Source organism: Balaenoptera musculus, chromosome 17, assembly GCF_009873245.2.
Source record: "Balaenoptera musculus isolate JJ_BM4_2016_0621 chromosome 17, mBalMus1.pri.v3, whole genome shotgun sequence".
NCBI classification, from domain to species: Eukaryota; Metazoa; Chordata; class Mammalia; order Artiodactyla; family Balaenopteridae; genus Balaenoptera; species Balaenoptera musculus.
In genome coordinates this window covers 789952-808027 of record NC_045801.1, presented here as the reverse complement: position 1 = coordinate 808027, position 18076 = coordinate 789952, and the positions used below count along the sequence as shown (strand labels likewise).

The 18076-nt window shown below is 63.1% G+C and overlaps 3 protein-coding genes and 1 pseudogene across 6 annotated transcripts; all 4 read right to left on the bottom strand.

Moving 5' to 3' along the window:
* Positions 1–17: 17 nt before the first annotated feature.
* NRBP2 (nuclear receptor binding protein 2) lies at positions 18–7721 on the bottom strand. Of its 4 annotated transcripts, none has more exons than XM_036829994.1 (19): positions 7287–7721; positions 7108–7125; positions 6688–6810; positions 6521–6622; positions 6334–6423; positions 6119–6174; positions 5930–6024; positions 5777–5800; positions 5621–5704; positions 5495–5550; positions 5303–5398; positions 4101–4233; positions 3882–3984; positions 3712–3762; positions 3494–3629; positions 2499–2552; positions 2347–2410; positions 2193–2253; positions 18–2107 (listed from the first exon to the last, which is right to left on the bottom strand). In XM_036829994.1, exons 1-19 carry the CDS (start codon positions 7407–7409, stop codon positions 1906–1908), a joined length of 1671 nt encoding a protein of 556 aa, XP_036685889.1. In that variant the 5' UTR covers positions 7410–7721; the 3' UTR covers positions 18–1905. The 4 variants fall into 4 exon arrangements, with proteins under 4 accessions (XP_036685889.1, XP_036685890.1, XP_036685891.1 ...); XM_036829996.1 differs by having other exon boundaries at positions 1904–2107; positions 2198–2253; positions 7287–7719; XM_036829995.1 differs by lacking the exon at positions 7108–7125 and having other exon boundaries at positions 6119–6159; positions 7287–7720.
* A 1683-nt stretch (positions 7722–9404) lies between these two features.
* On the bottom strand, positions 9405–11535 carry LOC118883775 (epiplakin-like). The gene is given in 4 exon segments (XM_036830914.1): positions 9405–10414; positions 10417–10995; positions 10998–11393; positions 11436–11535. Coding segments are annotated over 4 exon segments (1743 nt in total). The 3' UTR covers positions 9405–9746.
* On the bottom strand, positions 11392–12652 carry LOC118883302 (annotated as a pseudogene).
* Positions 12633–14588, bottom strand: LOC118883774 (epiplakin-like). The gene is given in 5 exon segments (XM_036830913.1): positions 12633–13688; positions 13690–13741; positions 13744–13820; positions 13822–14074; positions 14501–14588. Coding segments are annotated over 5 exon segments (1488 nt in total). The 3' UTR covers positions 12633–12670.
* Positions 14589–18076: the final 3488 nt, after the last annotated feature.

Here is an 18076-nt window from a genome sequence, read left to right as displayed (position 1 = left end):
GACAGTAAAACCATGCGTTCGATTTTGTGAAACATGCATTTTAAATGCCTGAAGAAACAGCTAAGAGAGTTGAATTTGGAAAGGGTCAGGGTTAGAGACAGTATTTATTATTTATTATTGGCCTAAAAAAATTCCACTTTTAAAATAATGTGTATATAACTTTGAAAAGATAAAAGTTAAAATGAAAACCTCAATATAGGCATTAAATGAAGCAATGATAGTATTGATCCTTTTGAGTTCAGTTTAATCACTGGTACAATCTGTTATGCATTGGACACTCAAACTGTTTAAGATGACGCAGAATCAGACAGCATCAGCGTTTCCAACTAGATGTGTAAGTTATTTTAGATAGTAATTGAAAGGTGTGAGAACTTGAATAATTTTGTAAAGAGTATTGGAATGTTTAAGATAACTTGAGATTCACCGTATTGGTGCATTTATTTCATTTGATACATCTTGGTAAGGTGTTTTGGTTTAGGGTTTTGGCTAGGGTGATGTGGTAGGTGGGATAATGACACCCGCCCCCTGCCCCTTGCAAAGATGTCCGTGTCCCAACCCCCAGAACCTGGGAATATTACTTTACTTGGTGAAAGGTATTTTGCACATGTGATTAGGATGAAGGACCTTGAGATGGGGAGATCATCCTGGATTATCCGGGTGGACCCAACCTAGTCACACGAAGCTTTCCCGGCTGCAGAAAACCAGACACACAGTTCATGAGACAGACTCCCCCCGAAGTTTCTGACTTTGAACACAGAGGACGGGGCCGTGAGCCAATGGAGGTGGCTGCCTCTAGAAGCTGAGAGTGGCCTTCAGTTTACAGCAGGCAAGGAAGTGGGGACCTCGGCCCCATCACTGCGAGGAAATGAATCCGTGCCCTGTGCCCAGCGCCGCGCCTGACACCTGCAGGCCAACAACCTGAAGAAGCAGGAAATGGATTCTGCCCTAGAACCTCCAGAAAGACACGCAGTCTTGTTAACACCTTGATTTTAGTCTGGTGGGATCTGTGCCAGACTTCTGAGCTACAGAACTATCTAAGTGTGCTGGTTTAAGCCACTGAGTTTGTGGTAAACCCTGACAGCAGCAACAGAGAACTAACACAGTGGTGAGCTTTTCTTGTTTGACATTTGAGATGCTTAGAAACCTGAATGTGCTAAATTTATACATGCAGTTTAAAATCTTTAAGAGTGATCAACTACATTTGAAAATGAAGGGAGGTGGTCCAAGTGAACGGAGGCTAGGGTTATGGGGGGTAGGGGTGGAGGAGACAGGGAGCCGGGTCTGGTAGCCTTAGGACCCAGGAAGGCAGCTGCCACAGGAGGAGGTAAGAGAGGTAGCAGGAGGGGTGGTGAGCTTGGGAGGAGCAGGGAGGGTGCCTGACCCTGACCACTCGAGGCCAGGGAACAAGGACAGAAAATAGCCCTTTGGAGGGTCTGCACTGGCCGGGGGGGTGGGGTGCGAGAGCCACATGGAGCTGCAGGGCCGTGGCCCTGCCCAGTGCCCAGCACCACGCCTGACACCTGCAGGTGGTTTACCATGGGTTTAAGGCGGCGATTCCGGTTCCTTGTGTGGCTCTGCGGTAGCAACTTGGAATGGAGCGCTTCCCTGGGCACACATCCGTCCAGGGCCGACCCCCGCCCCTCAGCCCCCCAGCACTGTGCCGCATTTCCCTGCAGGGCAGCCCCTCATGACCAGACAGCGTTGGGGGTGGAAATGAAGGGTACGGGAGGGATGCTGAGTTGTGGAAGCTGGCCAGTGGGGGGGGGATCCTGACCCTAAGGACATGCGGGGCCTAACCAGCCCCCCAGCCCCAGCCCTGGCTCCCTCGCCCCTGACGGGCCTGACCCCACCACCCTCAGCCCCACCGCAGGGTTGCTGGGAGCTGTGGAAGGGGGAGGGTCCTCACTAGCAGGCACACAGGCCGAGGGGGCCCTGGTCCCCCACCCAGACGCTGGGGCCAATGCCGAGCTTCCCCACGGGAGCCACCAGGTCTGGTTCCGGGGGGCTGGGGAGCTGGAGCGCTGAGGCGGGATCAGGGTCACGGCTGAGCTCCACGGTACTTGAGGAAGGTGCTGTCCAGGAAGGCGGCCAGCTTCGGCCGATCGTCCTGCAGGGCGGGAGGAAGGCATGGGGGATGGTGGGGCGCGGCCCACCCTGCGGCCCTCCCAGGCTGGCCATACCCGGCTGCGCACCTCACCTCGTGGACAAAGCCGTAGTGCACCAGCTCGGCGGCCAGGTCCTGGGCACTGTCGGCTGCGGCAGGGGCGTGGGGACCGGGCGTGAGGCCGCAGCGCCGCCCGCCCGTGCCCGCCCCGTGCCTGCCCAGGGTCCCGCCCGGCGGCCTACTTGGGAGCAGGTCGTAGGTGAGCTGCCGGTGCAGCCTGTCCTCCAGCACCAGGAGCAGCGTGAGCTGGGGAGGCGGGAGGGCGAGGTGGGCTCGGGAGTCGGCCCCGCCCCTCCCGCGCTCCCGCGCCTCTGTGGGCGGCGCCCCCCCTCACATGCCAGCGCGCCTGGTCCTCGCTTCTCTCCAGGTTACACTGCATCTGGATCACCTGGGGGAAGGGGGAGGCCAAGGTCACCCACGAAGGCTGGAACTCAGCAACTGGGCAGCCAAAGCAGATGCTGTGTCGAAGGGGCCCAGACACAAAGGGGTCGTAAAGACCGGAAATGAGGACGGTCTCCAAGGGGAGCCTAGGAAGCACATCTCACTGCTAGGAGCCTGGCGAGTTGAGGGAACCTTCCAGAGTAGACATTGAAGCTGGGTACTGAAGGATGAATAGGAGTTTTCACAGGTGAAGAGAACACCTGAACAAAGAGAGAGCTGTGGGAAGGGGGTGGGGGAGGAGCGAGGTGTGCAGGGATATGACAGCAGAAGCACAGGATGCCAGCAAAACCAGGCCTCAGCGTGCCGGGCAGGGGGGGTTGGGGGCGTGCGCTGAGGACCCCCAGCTGTGGCTATTAGAACATAAATTCTGGTTGGGAAGCCGGGGAAGGCGGCCAGGCTGGGGGCTGGTGCAGCATCCAAGTGGGGAACAGGGGGGCCCAGATCAGGGAGGTAACCATGGAGACACACCCAAGGCCAAAGCCAGAGGCTCTGGGGCCCAGTGGGTGTGGACAAGGAAAGGGAGAGGGTGGCCGGGGAGGCCCCTGGCCAGTGGGGAGCCTAGCAGGAGGAGGGGACGGGGGAAACACAGGGCCTGGGGGCCTTGGCGGAAACACCAGGTCACAGATGTCAGCAAATCAGCAAGCCAAGGAGGTGGGATCCGAGAGGCAGCATGTATGGGACAGGGGCCTGCAGGGGTCTTCCCCTGTGGAGCCTCTGGGAAAGGGGGTATCCCAGCTTGTACGACTGCCCCCCAAGCCCCACAAAGGGGGTCAGCCAGGACCTGGTCTCTCCTGGCAGCCTGGAGGAGAGCCGGGCTGGGGGACTTGAAACCCCTGATAAGGGCACCCGTCTGGGCAGTGGGCAGGCCTGTGGAGGCTAGAGGCTTACCTTTCTGGTCTCTGAGTCAAAGGGTTCTGGCGTCGGGGTCTTGGCCTTTGGGGCTTCCTCGGGGGGTGGGGCCAGCACACGGGGCAGCCCCAGGGGCCGAGCAGCAGCGAAGTTCATCAGTGGGTAGATCCCATTTCTAGGGACACAGTGCGGGGTGGTGGCAGCTGAGGGCTCAGGCCTGACAGTCGCCCACTCCCCAGCCTCACTCCAGCCCTCACCTGACATCCTCCAGGAACTTGTCAAGCTCCAAGCAGGAGACCTCTGAGTACCTAGTATGGGTGTGAAGAGAACATGAGGGTGGCGGTCCTGCCGGTGGGGGGGGGGGGGGGAGGGCTGGGGGGGCGTGGCCGGGAGGAGAGGGGAGGCTTCTGGGCTGCAGGCCGCTCACCGCCACTGCAACGGGGGCCGGGGCGGCCGGGGGATCTCTGCCAGGACCGTGTGCGGGTCCGTCGCCTTGGCCTTCTCCTCCACCATGTTCTCAGGCATGAGGTCTGCGGGCCGTGGGAGCACACAGGGCAGTGGGCCCTGAAGCACGAGCTCCTGCGGGGCCTCCTTCTGCATCCCGACCCCAGGCCCTGGCCCACCCCCAGGCCGGCCTGCCCCTCACACTGGTGCTGGATGAAGCAGTGAGCGGCCAGGAGCTTCAGCGAGTGCACCTCAAACAGCACACGGTGGAAGAGGAGGCTGTGGGCGGAGGGCCGGCGGGCAGGGTCCCGGGCCAGGCAGGAGAGGATGAACTCCTGGGGTGTGGAGAGGGGGCTGCAGTCGGTGGATCCCCTCCACTCTGGCCCCACTGTGTGAGGAGAAGGGGCCCCTGCAGGGCCCAACCCCGTGGGAGCCTTCGTGGAGCAACGAGCACAGAGTGGAGGCAGCCCGTTAGCAGCCAAGCCAGGACCTGATTCTTCAAACAGGGCAGCTGAGTCTGCCCCGGGCCCAGAACCGCCCGTGCTCTACTTCCAGCTCCCCTCACAAAAATCGTGGCGGGTTGGCACTGTCGTCCCCAATTCACAGGTGAAGCTGCACTGCTCGGGGAGGACACCAGCCCCCGCCTCGCAGCCCTGGGGCTGGGCAGAGTGCTGAAAGATCAGCGCGGGCCTCGAGGTCAGTGCAGCGCAGCCAGAGCCCGCCTACCTACAGCCTGCCCCTCTTCTGGTTGCCTCAGGTCAGGCCCGATTCCGGAGATGACCTTGAAGTGTCCCTGCCCTGCCCCACATCCATGCCCTCCACTGCCTCTCCGGTCCATCCTGGCTCCACCTCCTCGTCAGTCCTGTCCAGGCCCCGTCACTTCCCTCCCCCATCCCCAGAGGTCATGCGCTGAAGCCAGACAGTCGCCAGACTCTGGCCAGAGAGATTGTGGCTGCAGCTTCCGTCCGTCCGCATGCCCTTTGCCGGCTCCCCACCCACCTTGCCCCCAACGCAGGCTAGGACCGCGTCCTTTCTAACTGGTCTCCTGAAGGCTTACAGGCGGGGATGTGGAATCGGGCAGACCTGGATGCAAACATCGGCTCCACCACTCGCTCTAAAGCCTCTCTAAACCTGTTTCTTTATCTGTAAAATAGGCATAAAAATTGTGCCCACACGGGAAGTATCTCTCCGGTCTCTCTGTGCTGAGAATGTGCCCTTAGAGCCTTCACGTCTGCAACTCAACATGCACGCCCAGTAAGGCCCTCCTTGCGGGGGTGGTGGGGTGGAGGCTTGCGCAGCGGGCCTGGCCCTGACCTGCTGCACCTCCAGGCCTGCCCAAAGCACCGCACCGGCCCTCCTTGGAACACTGAGAGCCAGCTGGTAGGGGCAGGGCCAGCTGCTTACCCGCATGTTGGGGTCACTCAGAGAATGCCTGGCGTGAGCGATGGCCTCCTCTGTGACCCGGGTGTCCCCGTTGGCCTGGATCTCCAGCACAGCCATCTGGGGGGCAGGGCAAGGTCAGGCATGGGGAAGGGACAGTACAGGTGGGATAGGAGGAGTTAGCTGGGAGGGGCCCAGAGACCACGGGGTTAGTACCTCCAGTGCACACATCCCAAAAGAGAAGATGTCCACGGCAGTGCCATCGGCAACCTCTGAAAGGGGAGAGCAGGTCAGGGCAGGTAAGGCGGATGCCAGGGGTGAGGGGGGACCTCCCAGACTCACCTCCGTACTCTGGCGGGAAGAAGTGCAGGTTCCGAGGTTCCTCCCGCTCAGCACGGATGGGGCTTCGAAGATCGTCTGGGAGCGCTATGGCGAGAGCGCGGGATGAGCAGACCGGACCTCTCTCCCACGCTCCGTCCCCCCAGGGTCCCCACTCACCATTGGAGAAGATCCGGTGCCACACTGAGCCAGTCACCGCGGGGAGAAAGAGCAGGCGTCAGCGTGATGGGGCACTGGGCGTCGTCCACCCCCGGCCCAGACAGGTCCCCCAGCCCCGCCCCCCGCCCCTGCCCAGCCCCGCTCCGCCAGCACCAGAGCCGATCTTGATGAGGCCGTTGTGCTGTATGAAGATGGTGTCGCTGGTCAGGTTTCCGTGGATGATGGGGGGACTGCAGGTGTGCAGAAAGCTGGGGAGGAGGAGAGAGCAGGCGGAGCTGGGTCAGGGGTGCCAGGGAGGTGGGGGCGCCGAGGGCAGGTGCTCGGGCAAGCCCAGGCCCTCACCTGAGCGCGGACAGGATCTGCGTGCACCAGCGCTTCCAGGCCTGGCGGCGGACGGACTCCGTGGGATGAGCGCAGGAAAGGCAGCTGGGCCCGAGGTGCCCCGGCCCAGCCCCGCTCCTGTGCCCAGGGCCGCCCAGCACCCCCTCACCACCTCTGCCCCCAGTGCACCCCGACCCCACCCTGTCCCTGACGCTGGCCCAGCCCACTCCCTGTACCCTGGCATTCATGGCCTTGCGGTTCTTCTTGGTCTTTTTGAGGAACTGCTTGAGGCTGCCCGATGGCACGTACTCTGTGATGAAGATGACCTGCGAGGCGGCAGGCCCACGGGCTCCACCAACGCTGGGTGCCCACAGCCGCCCCACCCACTGGCGGCCCCCTCCCCGTGGTGTGCCCAGGGCTCACCCGTGCTCGGGCCTCCGAGGCGTCCAGCCAGTACTTGTGCAGCTTGACAATGTTGGGGTGGTCCACCAGCACCAGCTGCTCAAACATGATCTGGATCTTCTCCTGGGAAGGGGGGGCGGTCACCAGGCTGGGGAGGGGTGGGCGGGGTGGGGGGCAGCAGGCCTTACCTCGTGGGCCGAAAAGGCCTTCCTGTCAGCGAAGTGCAGCTCGTTCCACACCACCTCCACCCCCTCCTCCGTGTCCATGGCCAGGAAGGTGCTCTGGACGCCGGGCATGTTCCCCTGGTTCACCTGGTGGGGGGTGGGGGCGGCACGAGTGAGCTGGTGCGTGGGGGAGAGGAAGAGGGTGCGGGCTAGGTCTCCGCTCACCTCCCTTCCAGCAGCCCGAGCATGTGAGGCAGGCGCTGGCCTGCTCTGGGGGGAAGCTGGGCACCCAGGAGCAGAGGCTTGGTATCCTGGGCTGGGCTGAGGGGATCTGGGTCATGCTCCGGGTGTTTTTGAGGCTGGTCCCCAGAGGACTAACAGCTGGTCCCAGAGGCATGGGGAGGTGGTCTCGGGAGGAGACTTAGGGAATCGGGGGTTCCTCACCAGGGCGTGGGCGGCAGGCTAAAGGAGTGCAAGGGCCCGTCAAGAAGGGGGCCGCCTGCGCGACGCTTCGGAGAGGTTTCCGGCTTTCTGGCTCCCCGAGAGTCCGCACGGCCCCGCGTGGTCTCAAGGGCCCCTCCGCCGGAGGTGGGTGGCGACCCGCCCCTCCCCGCCGTGCCCACCTGCTCCCGCCGCTTCTGCCAGCGGCCGCACGGGCTCTCTTCCAGGATGTCGCTCTCGTCCTCACTCTCGTCCTCCCGCTCCCGCTCCCGGCCCCGCCTCGGCACCGGCTCCGGGGCCGCCATGGCTCGGCGGGTCCAGGCCACCGCCCTCCGCGCTATCCGCCGCCCAGCGCCGCCGCCGCCGCTCCCCTCCCGTCCTGGCCCCGCGCCCAGACGCCCAGCTGCGAGCGGAGCCGCGCCGCCACCACCTCGAGCCCCTACTCGGGCTCCGGGAACTGGGAGGCGCGGGCGCGCGGCCAGCCGGGGGGTGGAGCCCTCCTGCCCCGCCGGAGCCGCCTCCCCTGGCCGGAACCCGAGCGGAGATTCCCCGTAGAAGGTAGAGCCCTTGCGGCGCCCGGCGGAGACCCCACCTGTCCCCCGCCCAGGGGCCCACCGCGTGGAGCCCCACCCCGGCCGAGGCCCCGCCCACGATCCCCGCCCACACCCACGAAGGCCCCGCCTCGCGGACCCCGCCCCGTCAGATGCCCCGCCCGCCCCGTCTAGGGCCCCAACCCCGAGGCCCCGCCCCTCCCAAGGCCCCCTCCCGGCGGAGGGGTCCCAGCCAGGCTCCTCCCGGGACTCGCTGCTCTCGGCTGCCCCGGCACCAGCTTGAGGCGAGCGGCCCGGGCACAGGGGTTTGCGTGGCGGCCCGGAGCCGGGTCCGTCGGGGCCTCCCCGGGCGCGCAGAGGCCTGCGCCGACCGGCCCTGCCCAGCCCTGGGAGCCGCTGGTACTTACTTCCTGCACCGATTCCCCACCACACTCCTGCCACACACATCCTGAAACCCGGCCCAGTCCCCGGGCGCCCGCGTTGGGGTGAACCCAGCGTGGAGCGGGCCGGGCGCAGCCCGCTCGGCCCGGGGATCACCGCGAGGGTCTGGGGGAAGGCCAGGGATGGGCGTCGGGGAGGCCAGCTCTCCAGGCACGTCCCCCCTCCCCTAAGGAACACGTGGGAGGGTCCCCGAAGGAGACAAAAATACGCAAGCAGGTGGACTTTAATTAGTGACCACAGACCTCCCACTGGCCTGCAATGCGGTGTTTCCCCTTCACGTCCACACGCCCACCTTCCCACATTCCGGGATGGCCTTCTCTCCGCTTTCTGCTGATGGCTCTTCAGGAACAGTGGAGCCATCAGAAGGGAGCCCCGACCCCAGAGGCCCCCCACACTCTCCAGCCACGTCAACAGGGGATGTGCTTTAGAATTCTTGTCTAAAACCCCCTTTATCCCAAACCCCCACTACCTTTCAATAGTCTCCTCCCGCTCACACCTGCTGAGCCCTCACCCTCCCTTCACTATGTCTTTCTGGAGAGAAAAGTAGTGGACACGTGTGTGCCTTCTCTCAAACTTAAACCACAACCCTGACCTCCTGCCCCTCCCCCCGGGTTCAAAGGCCTTCAGCCTGTTGGTCCCTCGGAGTCCCCTGCACACCTCTCCTCCTCCCAACCTTCTGCATAGACATAACTCCACTGCCGTCATCCTGGTAGACCAGCATAGCCCCCGCACTCCCCACTCCACCCACCTCAGGCGATCCTGTGAAACCATCACTCACACTGCTCAGAACGCTCTGTGTCGCAAAGGAGGGACCAGCAAGACTTGGCCCTCTGTCACCTGCCCCAGCCAGACACTGTGCAATGAGTGTCTGAAGTTCCAGGCTCATCCGAGCGTCTGATACCTGAACTGCAGTGTAAGCAGAGACCATTCTGGATACGACTGTATGCCAACCTAGGTTGTCAGTGCTTATCTCCCGTGATTAACCTCATATCTACAATAAGGATAAAGAGTTCTCTGGATGAACCTTCAAAAAACTGAAATCAAAGAAAAAAGCTTTGTTGACATACTAACAATTCTTTGTACGTTGTAAAGGCCATACCTCCAGAACAAAGCTGGTGACGCAAACCAAGGGGGTCATACCAACTGGGAGAGCTGCACCAGGGGACAGAATCAGCCTCTGCACCCTCAAAGCACAGCCATAGGATGGAAAATCATGGTAGGTGGACCTCAAACTGAGACCCAAAAGGCACTTACTACAGCGAGAAATTGATGGGAAATGGTTTACTCAACAAACAGGAGAAAAATCGATAACTGAAAAGAACGGATTTAATTAAAATGGGAATATAACAAATTGATGCATACACTTCAGTGTGATAGGCCAAGGAAACAAAGGAAAGTCCTTCACTCTAAATGCTTCAGAGTCTATCAGAAATGGCCACTTGTGAAATTTTAATTGAAAATTCACAACTGATAACACCAAGGGTGAAAAGAAAAAAATCATAAAGGACAATGCCTTTCCTTTAATGCAATGAGGAACCAGAAGCAAAAAAGGATGGAAGAGAGTAGAATGTCACTGTACACGTAAGTTGAACACATTGCACACAGATACTGGCACACTAAAAAGTGTTTAAAAATATTGTCATATGTTTTTCAGGGTTGGAAAAAACAACCAATTAGAAAGAATACCCACTCACTTTCCAGACAGAGAAGAAACAAGAGGCCTGTTTCTGGGTCAGGAGTAGCCCTCTGGAGCAGCTGCACGTAGGTGAAGTTCTCGTGTGTGTTGGGGTTGAAGAAGCCCTTGGTGTTGTCGCTGGGGTCCTCCAGGACGCGGTTCATTCCCTTGTTGAAGTAGCCATGCCGGTTGGCCACGTCCACGGGCAGGCGGCGGCTGTGCATGGGGTCGATGACGCTGCCCGTGGCGATCTGGGCCTCCAGCAGGCGGATACCGTGCTCCCGGACGATGAGGTCCTTCTTCACGGCCTGGAAGAGGGAGATCTGCTCCCCGGTGTAGGGGTCGGTGTAGCCGGTGACGCTGCGCTTGGCTGACAGCAGCTTCTGGTAGGTTTCACCGCTGAACATCCCGGCTGCAAACGCCTCCTGCACAGTCAGCTTCCGGTTCTCCACGGGGTTGATGACGAAGCCGGTGGCTGCCTGTGCCTCCAGCAGCACCAGGGCTGTGCCTGGCCTCAGGACGACCTTCCACATGGCCTGGTAGATGCTCTTCTCCTGGCGCCTGGGCTCGTCCTTGGCGGGCACCAGCATGCCCGCGATGCAGCTGGTGCCCTCCAGGTAGCGCTTTACCCCCTGGCATTTTTGGCGTCCTCCACGGTGCCGCCCTCCCTCCGGTCCTCCTCGGTGATGATGCCTGATTGGAAGAGTTCAGAGGCTGTGATCTGCCTCCTGACCCCTCTGAACCATAACTGTCTATTGCTCTTTTCCTTCTCATCAGTTGTCTCGAAAATAACTTTTACTACCTTCTCTAGTGCATGTGCCGTGTCCCTCTTGTATTTTACTACTAACTCACGTTTTTTGTCCTCTGTCAAGTATTCTGAGTTCAGCAGTTCCCAGACCGATGGTCTCTGGCCCTTGAACCTTCCCACTGTGACATCCACCCGCTCGGCTTTGAGGGCCCTTCTGGTTGCCTTGTTGATGAAGTTGGAGTCCCGTCTGCCGCTGACCCTGGGGACCAGGGCCCAGTCCGTGCCCTCTTCCCGGTGGCCCCTCTCCTGCAGCTCCTGGTAAGTCCCCTTCTCCTGCGTGTTGGGATCCACAAACCTTTTATGCATGCACTTCTGCTCCTCAGCGAGTGGGTATGTGTTCTGGTCCAGACAGCTGCGTCTGTAGGCCGTGTCCAGCGGAAGCCGGTGGTGGTGCAGCGGGTCCACGATGCCCCCGTGGCCACCTGCACCTCGAGCAGTCTGAGTGCCAAGTCCCGTTTCAATAGCTTTTTCTTCATCGCCTGGAACGAGATTGTGTGTCCTGTGGCCGGATCTGCGTAGCCTTTGGCGGCCTTCTCAGCGTTCAGGAGCCTTTCCTGCAGCTCTTCGCCCACCAGGCCGGCAGCCATGGCCTCGTCCACAGAGAGCCTCTGGTGGCCATGGGGGTCCAGCATGAACCCCGTGGCCACCTGAGCCTCCAGCAGCTGGGCCGCAAACCCCGCGGGGATGAGTCCTTTCCTGCTGGCCTCGTAGATGCTCATCACCTCCTGGGTGGAGGGTGTGGCCACCCCTGCAACACAGCCGCTGCCTTCCGGCTGTAGGTCTTCACGTGCTGCAGTTGCTGGAGGCCCTGCCCCTCAGCCACCCCCGCTGTGCGGTGTATCCAGTGTCTTCTTACCGATGATTCCCGAGCTGAATAGCTCTGCAGCTGTCACCCCCCCTCCGATGGCTGCCACCTTGATGACCTGGTTTCGCTTTTCTGTTTCTTTGACTGTCATGGGGATGATCTCCAGCAACTGCTCTAGGCTGAGTTCCGGGCTCTGTACTCCTGGACAAGCCCTCTCTTCCTTTTCTCTGTGAAGTATGGAGAGGACAGCAGGTCCCAGAAGGAAACCCTCTGATCGGCAAACCTCCCCACGTGCATTCTGGTAGTTTTGGATTGCAGGGCTTGCCTTGTGGCTTCATCGACATACATGTAGGTTTCTCCTTTCTTTACAACTTGCAGCACATAGAGCCCTGTGTTGGGGTCGCGCACACAGCACTCCAGCAGCTGCAGGCTGGGGTCAAAGAAGCCCTTGGTGTCGTCGCTCGGGTCCTCCAGGACGTGGTTCATCTCCTCATCGAAGTAGCCGCGCCGGTAGGCCACGTCCATGGGCAGGCAGCGGCTGTGCACGGGGTCGATGACGCCGCCCGTGGCGATCTGGGCCTCCAGCAGGCAGATGCCGTGCTCCCGGACGATGAGGTCCTTCTTCATGGCCTGGAAGAGAGAGAGATCTGCTCCCCGGTGTAGGGGTCGGTGTAGCCGGTGACGGTGCGCTCAGCCGACAGCAGCCTCGCGAACACGTCGGGCCCAGTGACACCAGCCCTCAGTGCCTCCTCCACCGAATACCCCTCGTTTTCTTTCAGTGATGAAGCCAGTGGCTGCTTGCGCCTCCAGGAGGGTGAGGGCCGTGCCAGGCCTGAGAAGCCCCTTCCTACAAGCCTCGTGGATGCTGAGGGGCTCCTGGGAGCTGGGCAGCAGCAAGCCGGCAATGCAGCCGGTGCCTCGCAAGTACCTCTGCACTGAGGCCAGGCTGCCCACGTCCTGGGACATGGTCCGGCCTCGTTCCAGCTGCTCGTACACGCCCTGGTTGATGATCTCCGCTCTCAGCAGCTCTCCTGGAGTCACGGGGATCCTCACCCAGCAAAGGTGGTCCTGGCAGTGGCTGCAGCCTGCTCGTGGGCGGCCCTCAGCACAGCCGCCAGCTCCTCCGCCAAGAGGGCCCCGTCCTTGTGCTGCTGGCTCAGCGTCACCCTCTGCTCCACGGGGACGGCCTCGGAGAACAGCAGCTCCCAGAGCGACACGGGCCGGCCCTGGAACGTACCCATGGAGACGGTGGCCACGGCGGCTCTCAGGCCTGCCGGGTGCTCTGCTCAGTGAACGGGGGCCCCTGTGGCTCCTCTCCAGGGCTCCCCACTGAGCTGGGCAGGAAGGCCAGTCCCGTCTCTGGGTCGGTGACACAGTGGGCCAGCAGCTGCCCGTAGCTGAGGCTCTCCTGCATGCGGGGGTCCGAGAAGCCAGCCGCCTGCGAGAGATACTGCCGAGTCTCTGTCCGGGCAGCCGACGTGCAGGGTGGCCTCCACGGGCAGCCGGAGCCTGCGGGCAGGACACATTAGCCCGCCTGTGGCCAGCTGGGCAACCAGGAGCCTCAGCGCCAGAGGCCGGTCCACCAGCTCCCTCTTCATGGCCTGGAATAGGGGGATTCGGGTGCCACTGAAGGGGTCATGATACCCCGTCACCACCTGCTCTGCTGCCAGGAGCTGCCTGTGGAGCTCTGGTCCAAACAGGCCTGCCCTGACCGCCTCGTCCACCCACAGCTGCCGGCCGGTGGCTGGGTCCACCAGCATGCAGGTGGCATCCTGAGCCTCCAGGACCGGAAGCGTGGCGCCCATGGGGAGCAGGTGCTTGGCCGTGGCCTGGAAGAAGCTCTTCTTGTGCCCTGCAGGCAGCAGGACGACCCCTGCCACACCGCCGGTGCCCTGCAGGTGGCGCTGCACCTCGGTGCGTGCACCCACATCCGGCACCGCCAGCCTGCCCTCCCGCAGGCCTCGGGCCGTCTCCCCGTCCAGGACCCCCGCCTCCAGCAGCTCGGCCAAGCTCAGTGCCCCACTCAGCGTACGGAAAGTGATCTTGAGGGCCAGCAGGCCCAGCCCCGTGCTGGGGGCCCGCACACACCTGCCTAGCAGCTCCCGGTACGGCAGCTGCTCCAGCGTGTTGGGGTCCAGGAAGCCTGGGGCACTTGAGCCGGGCCCAAGCTCCGACAGCCCACACCATGTCTCCTGGGCCAAGAGGCTTTGCTGGCAGGCCAGCTCAGGGGCCACGCGCACGCCCTGGATGGGGTCCACCAGGCCCCCCGTGGCCAGCTGGGCCTCCGCAGCTCCAGCCCAGTGCCCTGTCCACAACCTCCTTCCCTACGGCCTGGAAGAGGGCCAGCTTCCCACCCCCAGAGGGTCAGGGTACCCGGTGACGGCGCGCTCAGTGGCCAGCGCTTCTTCTTCCGCTCCAGGCCCACCAGGCCTGCCCCAGGGCCTCAGACACGAGGAGCAGCTGGCCCTGCCCGGGGTCCGTGCGGCCCCCGGTGGCCGCCTGGGCCTCCAGCAGAGCCAGCCCGAGCCCAAAGGGCAGGAGACCCTGCCTCACGACAGCGCAGAGACGCTGGGCCTGGCCCGAGGCCTCCACGTACACCCCGCGATGCTCCTGGCCTGCGTGGACATGGCTGCCTCGGCCTGGGGCCCGGACGGGGTGGGGGTGCCGGTGCCCAGCACGGCCGTCACGGTCTCAGGGACGACAGCCGTCTCAGTGCCACTGGTGACCAGGAGGTGGAGAGGAGAGGCGTGGCTGCTCATCGCGCAGAACGTGCTCAGCCGGGGACCGCTGTGCTCCCTGTGGGGACGGAGAGACTCTGTGAGGGGCCCGAGACGGCCCAGGCGGGTGGGAGGGCAGACACGGCCAGGTCAACCCCGCACCCTGGACCCACCTCCAGTGCGGCCGGCCCTCCTGGGGCAGGGGTGTCACATACAGCTTCGGTCCCTCCCCTTGCCCTGCGGCTCCCAGGAGGGACCATGTGAGCACAGGGACCCACGGTAGCCTTGGGGGGTGCGGGCTCTGTTTTCTCCTATGGGCCATCCTCTGGCCTCCATCTCAACCCCGCACCCTCGCCCCTCCCCCCAGGGTCCTGGTGCAGAGGCTCGGCCTCCACCCACCCTTGGCCTCAGTACCCACGCCGACGACCGGCCCTCCTTCTGGTCCCCCAAAGGCCCCGTCCCTACCCTGCCCTTGGGCGGTCTCCATGTATTCGTGTTCTTCTCCCTCCCCCTTCCCAGTGACCCCTCCAAATCCTCCCCCATCTTAACCCACTGCTGCCCTGGCCTCTGCTCCCTCCTGGCTCCCCACCGGGCTTCAGCCAGATCCCTGCCCTCTGTCCTAAGTCTCCCACCTCAGCCCGGCTGTGTCCCCCTCTGCCCACCCTGGCCCCGTGTCCTCTGGGCCATGGCCTCTGGAAATAGGGTCTTTGCAGATGTAATTAAATTAAGGTTAAGGTGAGGTCACACTGGTGTAGAGAGGCCCTTATTCCAACACGACTGTGTCCTCACAGGAAGACAGACAGGGCAGGACGCCCAGCCAACAGAAGCAGACTGGAGGCATGCAGCTTCAGGCCCCAAAGCCCAGCATCGCCACCAAACACCAGAAGCACTGATTCCAGATTCTGGCCCCTCAACTGTGGAAGAATAAGGGTCTGTTGTTTGAAGCCTCCCGGGCTGCGGTAACTGTTCCCTCCCAGCCCCAGGAGCCAGTCCACGTCCTGGTTCCACACCTGTCCTCGCCTCCCGCAGCTCCCCAAAGCCTCACACGGGGTCTCGGGAGAAGGCTCGGCCCCACGCGCCCTCGCCCCCGCTCCGCAGCTCTTGCTGAGGTGACCTCGGACTCCAACTGTCAAACCCCACAAATGTATTTCCGATTTGACCTCCCGACCTCTGGGTCACGGGGCATGGGGGACCCTCCTCCCTGGTGACATTTCCCCGTTCAGCCGGAGAGCTCCCCTGACGGCAGCTGGAGCCCAGCCTGTCCTGGGGTCGCGGAACCGCGTGTCCAGCTGCCTCCCGGACACCTATGCCCAGCGGCCTCGCAAGGAGCCTCAAGTTCCATGGTGCCCCCAGAGGTGCTGGCTGTGAGCAGCTCTCCGTCACCCGCTCTGCAGAGCCTGAACCCTAAATCCCCCCACGGCCCCTCTCTCCCCATAGCTGGGCCCAAGAGGTGCTCCTTTGTGCCTGCTGAGACCCCTGGGCAAAATCCTGTTGCCCCCTTTCCCTGCCCGGATGCTGGGCCCAGACCCCCGGGGGCGCCTGCAGCTGGTCTGCTGCTCAGAGTCTCGGAGTGCGTGCCAGGCCCAGGCAGACATGGAGGTGGTGGCTTGGCGCTCACCCACTCCCGCCCCCGCCCCCGGCCAGGTTCCAGGAAGCATGGCACTTGTTCAGCTTTCCCGAAGCGAGCAGCCCATGCAGTGCGGGCGCACAGGGCACATCATCAGGCCTTTGAGAAGATGGGAAGAGGACATGGGGTGGGGAGAGAGGAGCGTTGTTAAGATCCAGGCCTTGGGAAAGAACACAAAAGGCTTTGTTCGAGTGACCAGCTGGACGCCTGAGCGGGGTTCCAGGACTCGGTGTGACCATGGTGGACGCAAGGCTGCCCTGATCTCCTTCTAGGGGTGGCTGAGACCGCACCACCAGCCAGCTTGTCTCCCTGCCATCTGCTTCCTCCCCTCCTTCCCCAGGAGCCTTCCCGAGGCCACTCCCTGAAACCGTGTCAGCCTCCGCTTCCACGAGCTGACCTGGATGCGTGCTGTGCTGCCCGCCTGCCCAGTGACCAGCCTGCTTCCTTTGTATGGTGTGCCTCGTCCCAGGACGGCCTTCAGAGGGTTTGTGAGCCAGAGGAAGCCTCAGGTAACAGGGCTACCGGGGTGGTTGGAGCAGTGAGCCGATCACCTGAAGTCTGGCAGGGGACCAGGGTGGGAAAGAAAAAAGGCACTTCGCTACCCAGAAAAGGCGGGAGGGCTTTCTGGGCCACAGGGTCAGGAGCAGCCGGGGGGACCCTACAGGCTGTGCTGTGCCGGGCCGGGGAGCCCAGCAAGGAAAACCAGAGGAGCAGGACAAACTCCTGAGCAGGAGGCTCAAGTTGCCTGCACAGAAGGGATTCGTGGGAGGGAGGGTGCTGGGGCCCTGAGGGCCATTGTGGGGGGAGGGCGTGAGGGGCTGGGAGAGGCCCTGTGCCTGCGGGTCTGCCTGACGCAGCTGGGTAACCGTGGCTGGGCCATGGCCTGTTTGGTCAGCAGCGACCTTGGGCCTGGTATGAGCCTCCCTGGTCCCTGACCAGGCAGGACATGAAGAGGGGCCTGGGAGTGGGTGCCTTGAGTCTGAAGTGGGGACCTTGGGGAAGCAGCTGGACAGAGGGGTCTGGAGCTCGGGAGAGACAGACCAGGGCATGTGAGGGGTGTCCAGGGCCTGGGGAGTGGGAGACACAGACGAGCCCAATCGCACAGAAGCCAAAAGACAGGTGTCCCAGAGAGGCGGCTACCAGCAGAAGTGGCAGTGCCATGTGGCCAGAGGGGAGGGTGGCCTCGTGGCTGGGGGGAGGGGCCGAACGGATTTCCCAGGACTGGAAAGGGGCTCTGAGAAGAGGCCCCTCCTGCGGCTTCCTGGGAGCAGCCCCACTTCAGGTGGCCCAAGGGGACAAGCGGTGGGAGGGCAATTCCTGAGGAGGGTGGGTCCACATCCCTGGGAGGGGGCGTCACCTATCAGTACCCTGAAGGGCAACCCGCACACGCCAGGCTGGTCTGGGGGTTGCGGAGGGGCCTCTCTGGCTGTCCATCTGAGCCAAATCAGAACAGAACCGGATGGCCAGGCTGCCTCAGGCTCACACATGGAGGCAGTGACCTTGGCCTTTGGCCCACTTTGAGCAGCTGCAGAAAGATCCCGCCCGCCCGCACTGGGTGCAGACTGCAGAGGTCAAGGCCACACAGAAGCTCGGCACGATGGGCGGCTAAGGGAGAGAGCAGAGTCACGCAGGCTGGAACCCGTGGCAGAGCCCCTCCCGCCTCTACCTCCCAAGGGTCTCGAGATGGCCCCACGCAGGGTTCCCTGGTGCCCATCCACCCCTGACGGCAGGTAGCTCCCTCCGTCGGTAAGCACTGGCCTCCCTCACCCCAGTACCGGGCCAGGAGCCGTCCCACCCTCTCAATTTGTCTGCCTAATTGCCTCGCGCCCTGGGCGCTCGGACCGGCTCCAGCTGCAAAGCAGCGGGCGGGGCAGGAAGGAATCGGACCTGCACGGGCCCCACCCAGGCGCGCACCAGTCCTGCCCCGAAACCGCTGGGCAGGCGAGACCCCTGCCACGTCTCCCACGCCCGTGCGGGGAACCAGGCTCGGGGGCGACTGCCAGGACTCCCGCGCACCAGGGCTAGTTGGGAGGGAACCGGGCCTCAGCGCCCCGCTCGCCCGGAGCGGAGCCCAGAACTCCGGGCCACCTCCGGGCGCCTGGCGCCCCCGCCCCAGCCTCTGCAGGCCCCGGGCCGAGAGCCCCCGTAGGTGTCTCGGCTTCGCTCGGCGGCCGCCCCGCCCGCGCCGGCCTGGCTGTCCCACCTGCCCGCACGGTGCCCGCAGCACTCCGTACGCAGTCCCTCCGTCCGCTGCTGTGCCTGCGACCGGCGCCTCCCGGTTTAAACCCGCTCAGGCCCCTCCTCTCGGCGGCCCCGCCCAGGTCTGGGGGCGGCACGTGGTGCTTCCG

Bases quoted from the DNA above. Each gene is read 5' to 3' on its own strand.
- NRBP2 (XM_036829994.1), bottom strand. From the start codon at position 7,409: ATGGCGGCCCCGGAGCCGGTGCCGAGGCGGGGCCGGGAGCGGGAGCGG. The intron at 6,025-6,118 runs GTGAGGGCCTGG...CCTCCTCCCCAG, and splicing joins CAGATCCTGTCCGCGCTCAG to CTTTCTGCACACCTGCAGTC. The intron at 5,801-5,929 runs GTGCTGGCGGAG...TGACTGGCTCAG, and splicing joins CCTCATCAAGATCGGCTCTG to TGTGGCACCGGATCTTCTCC.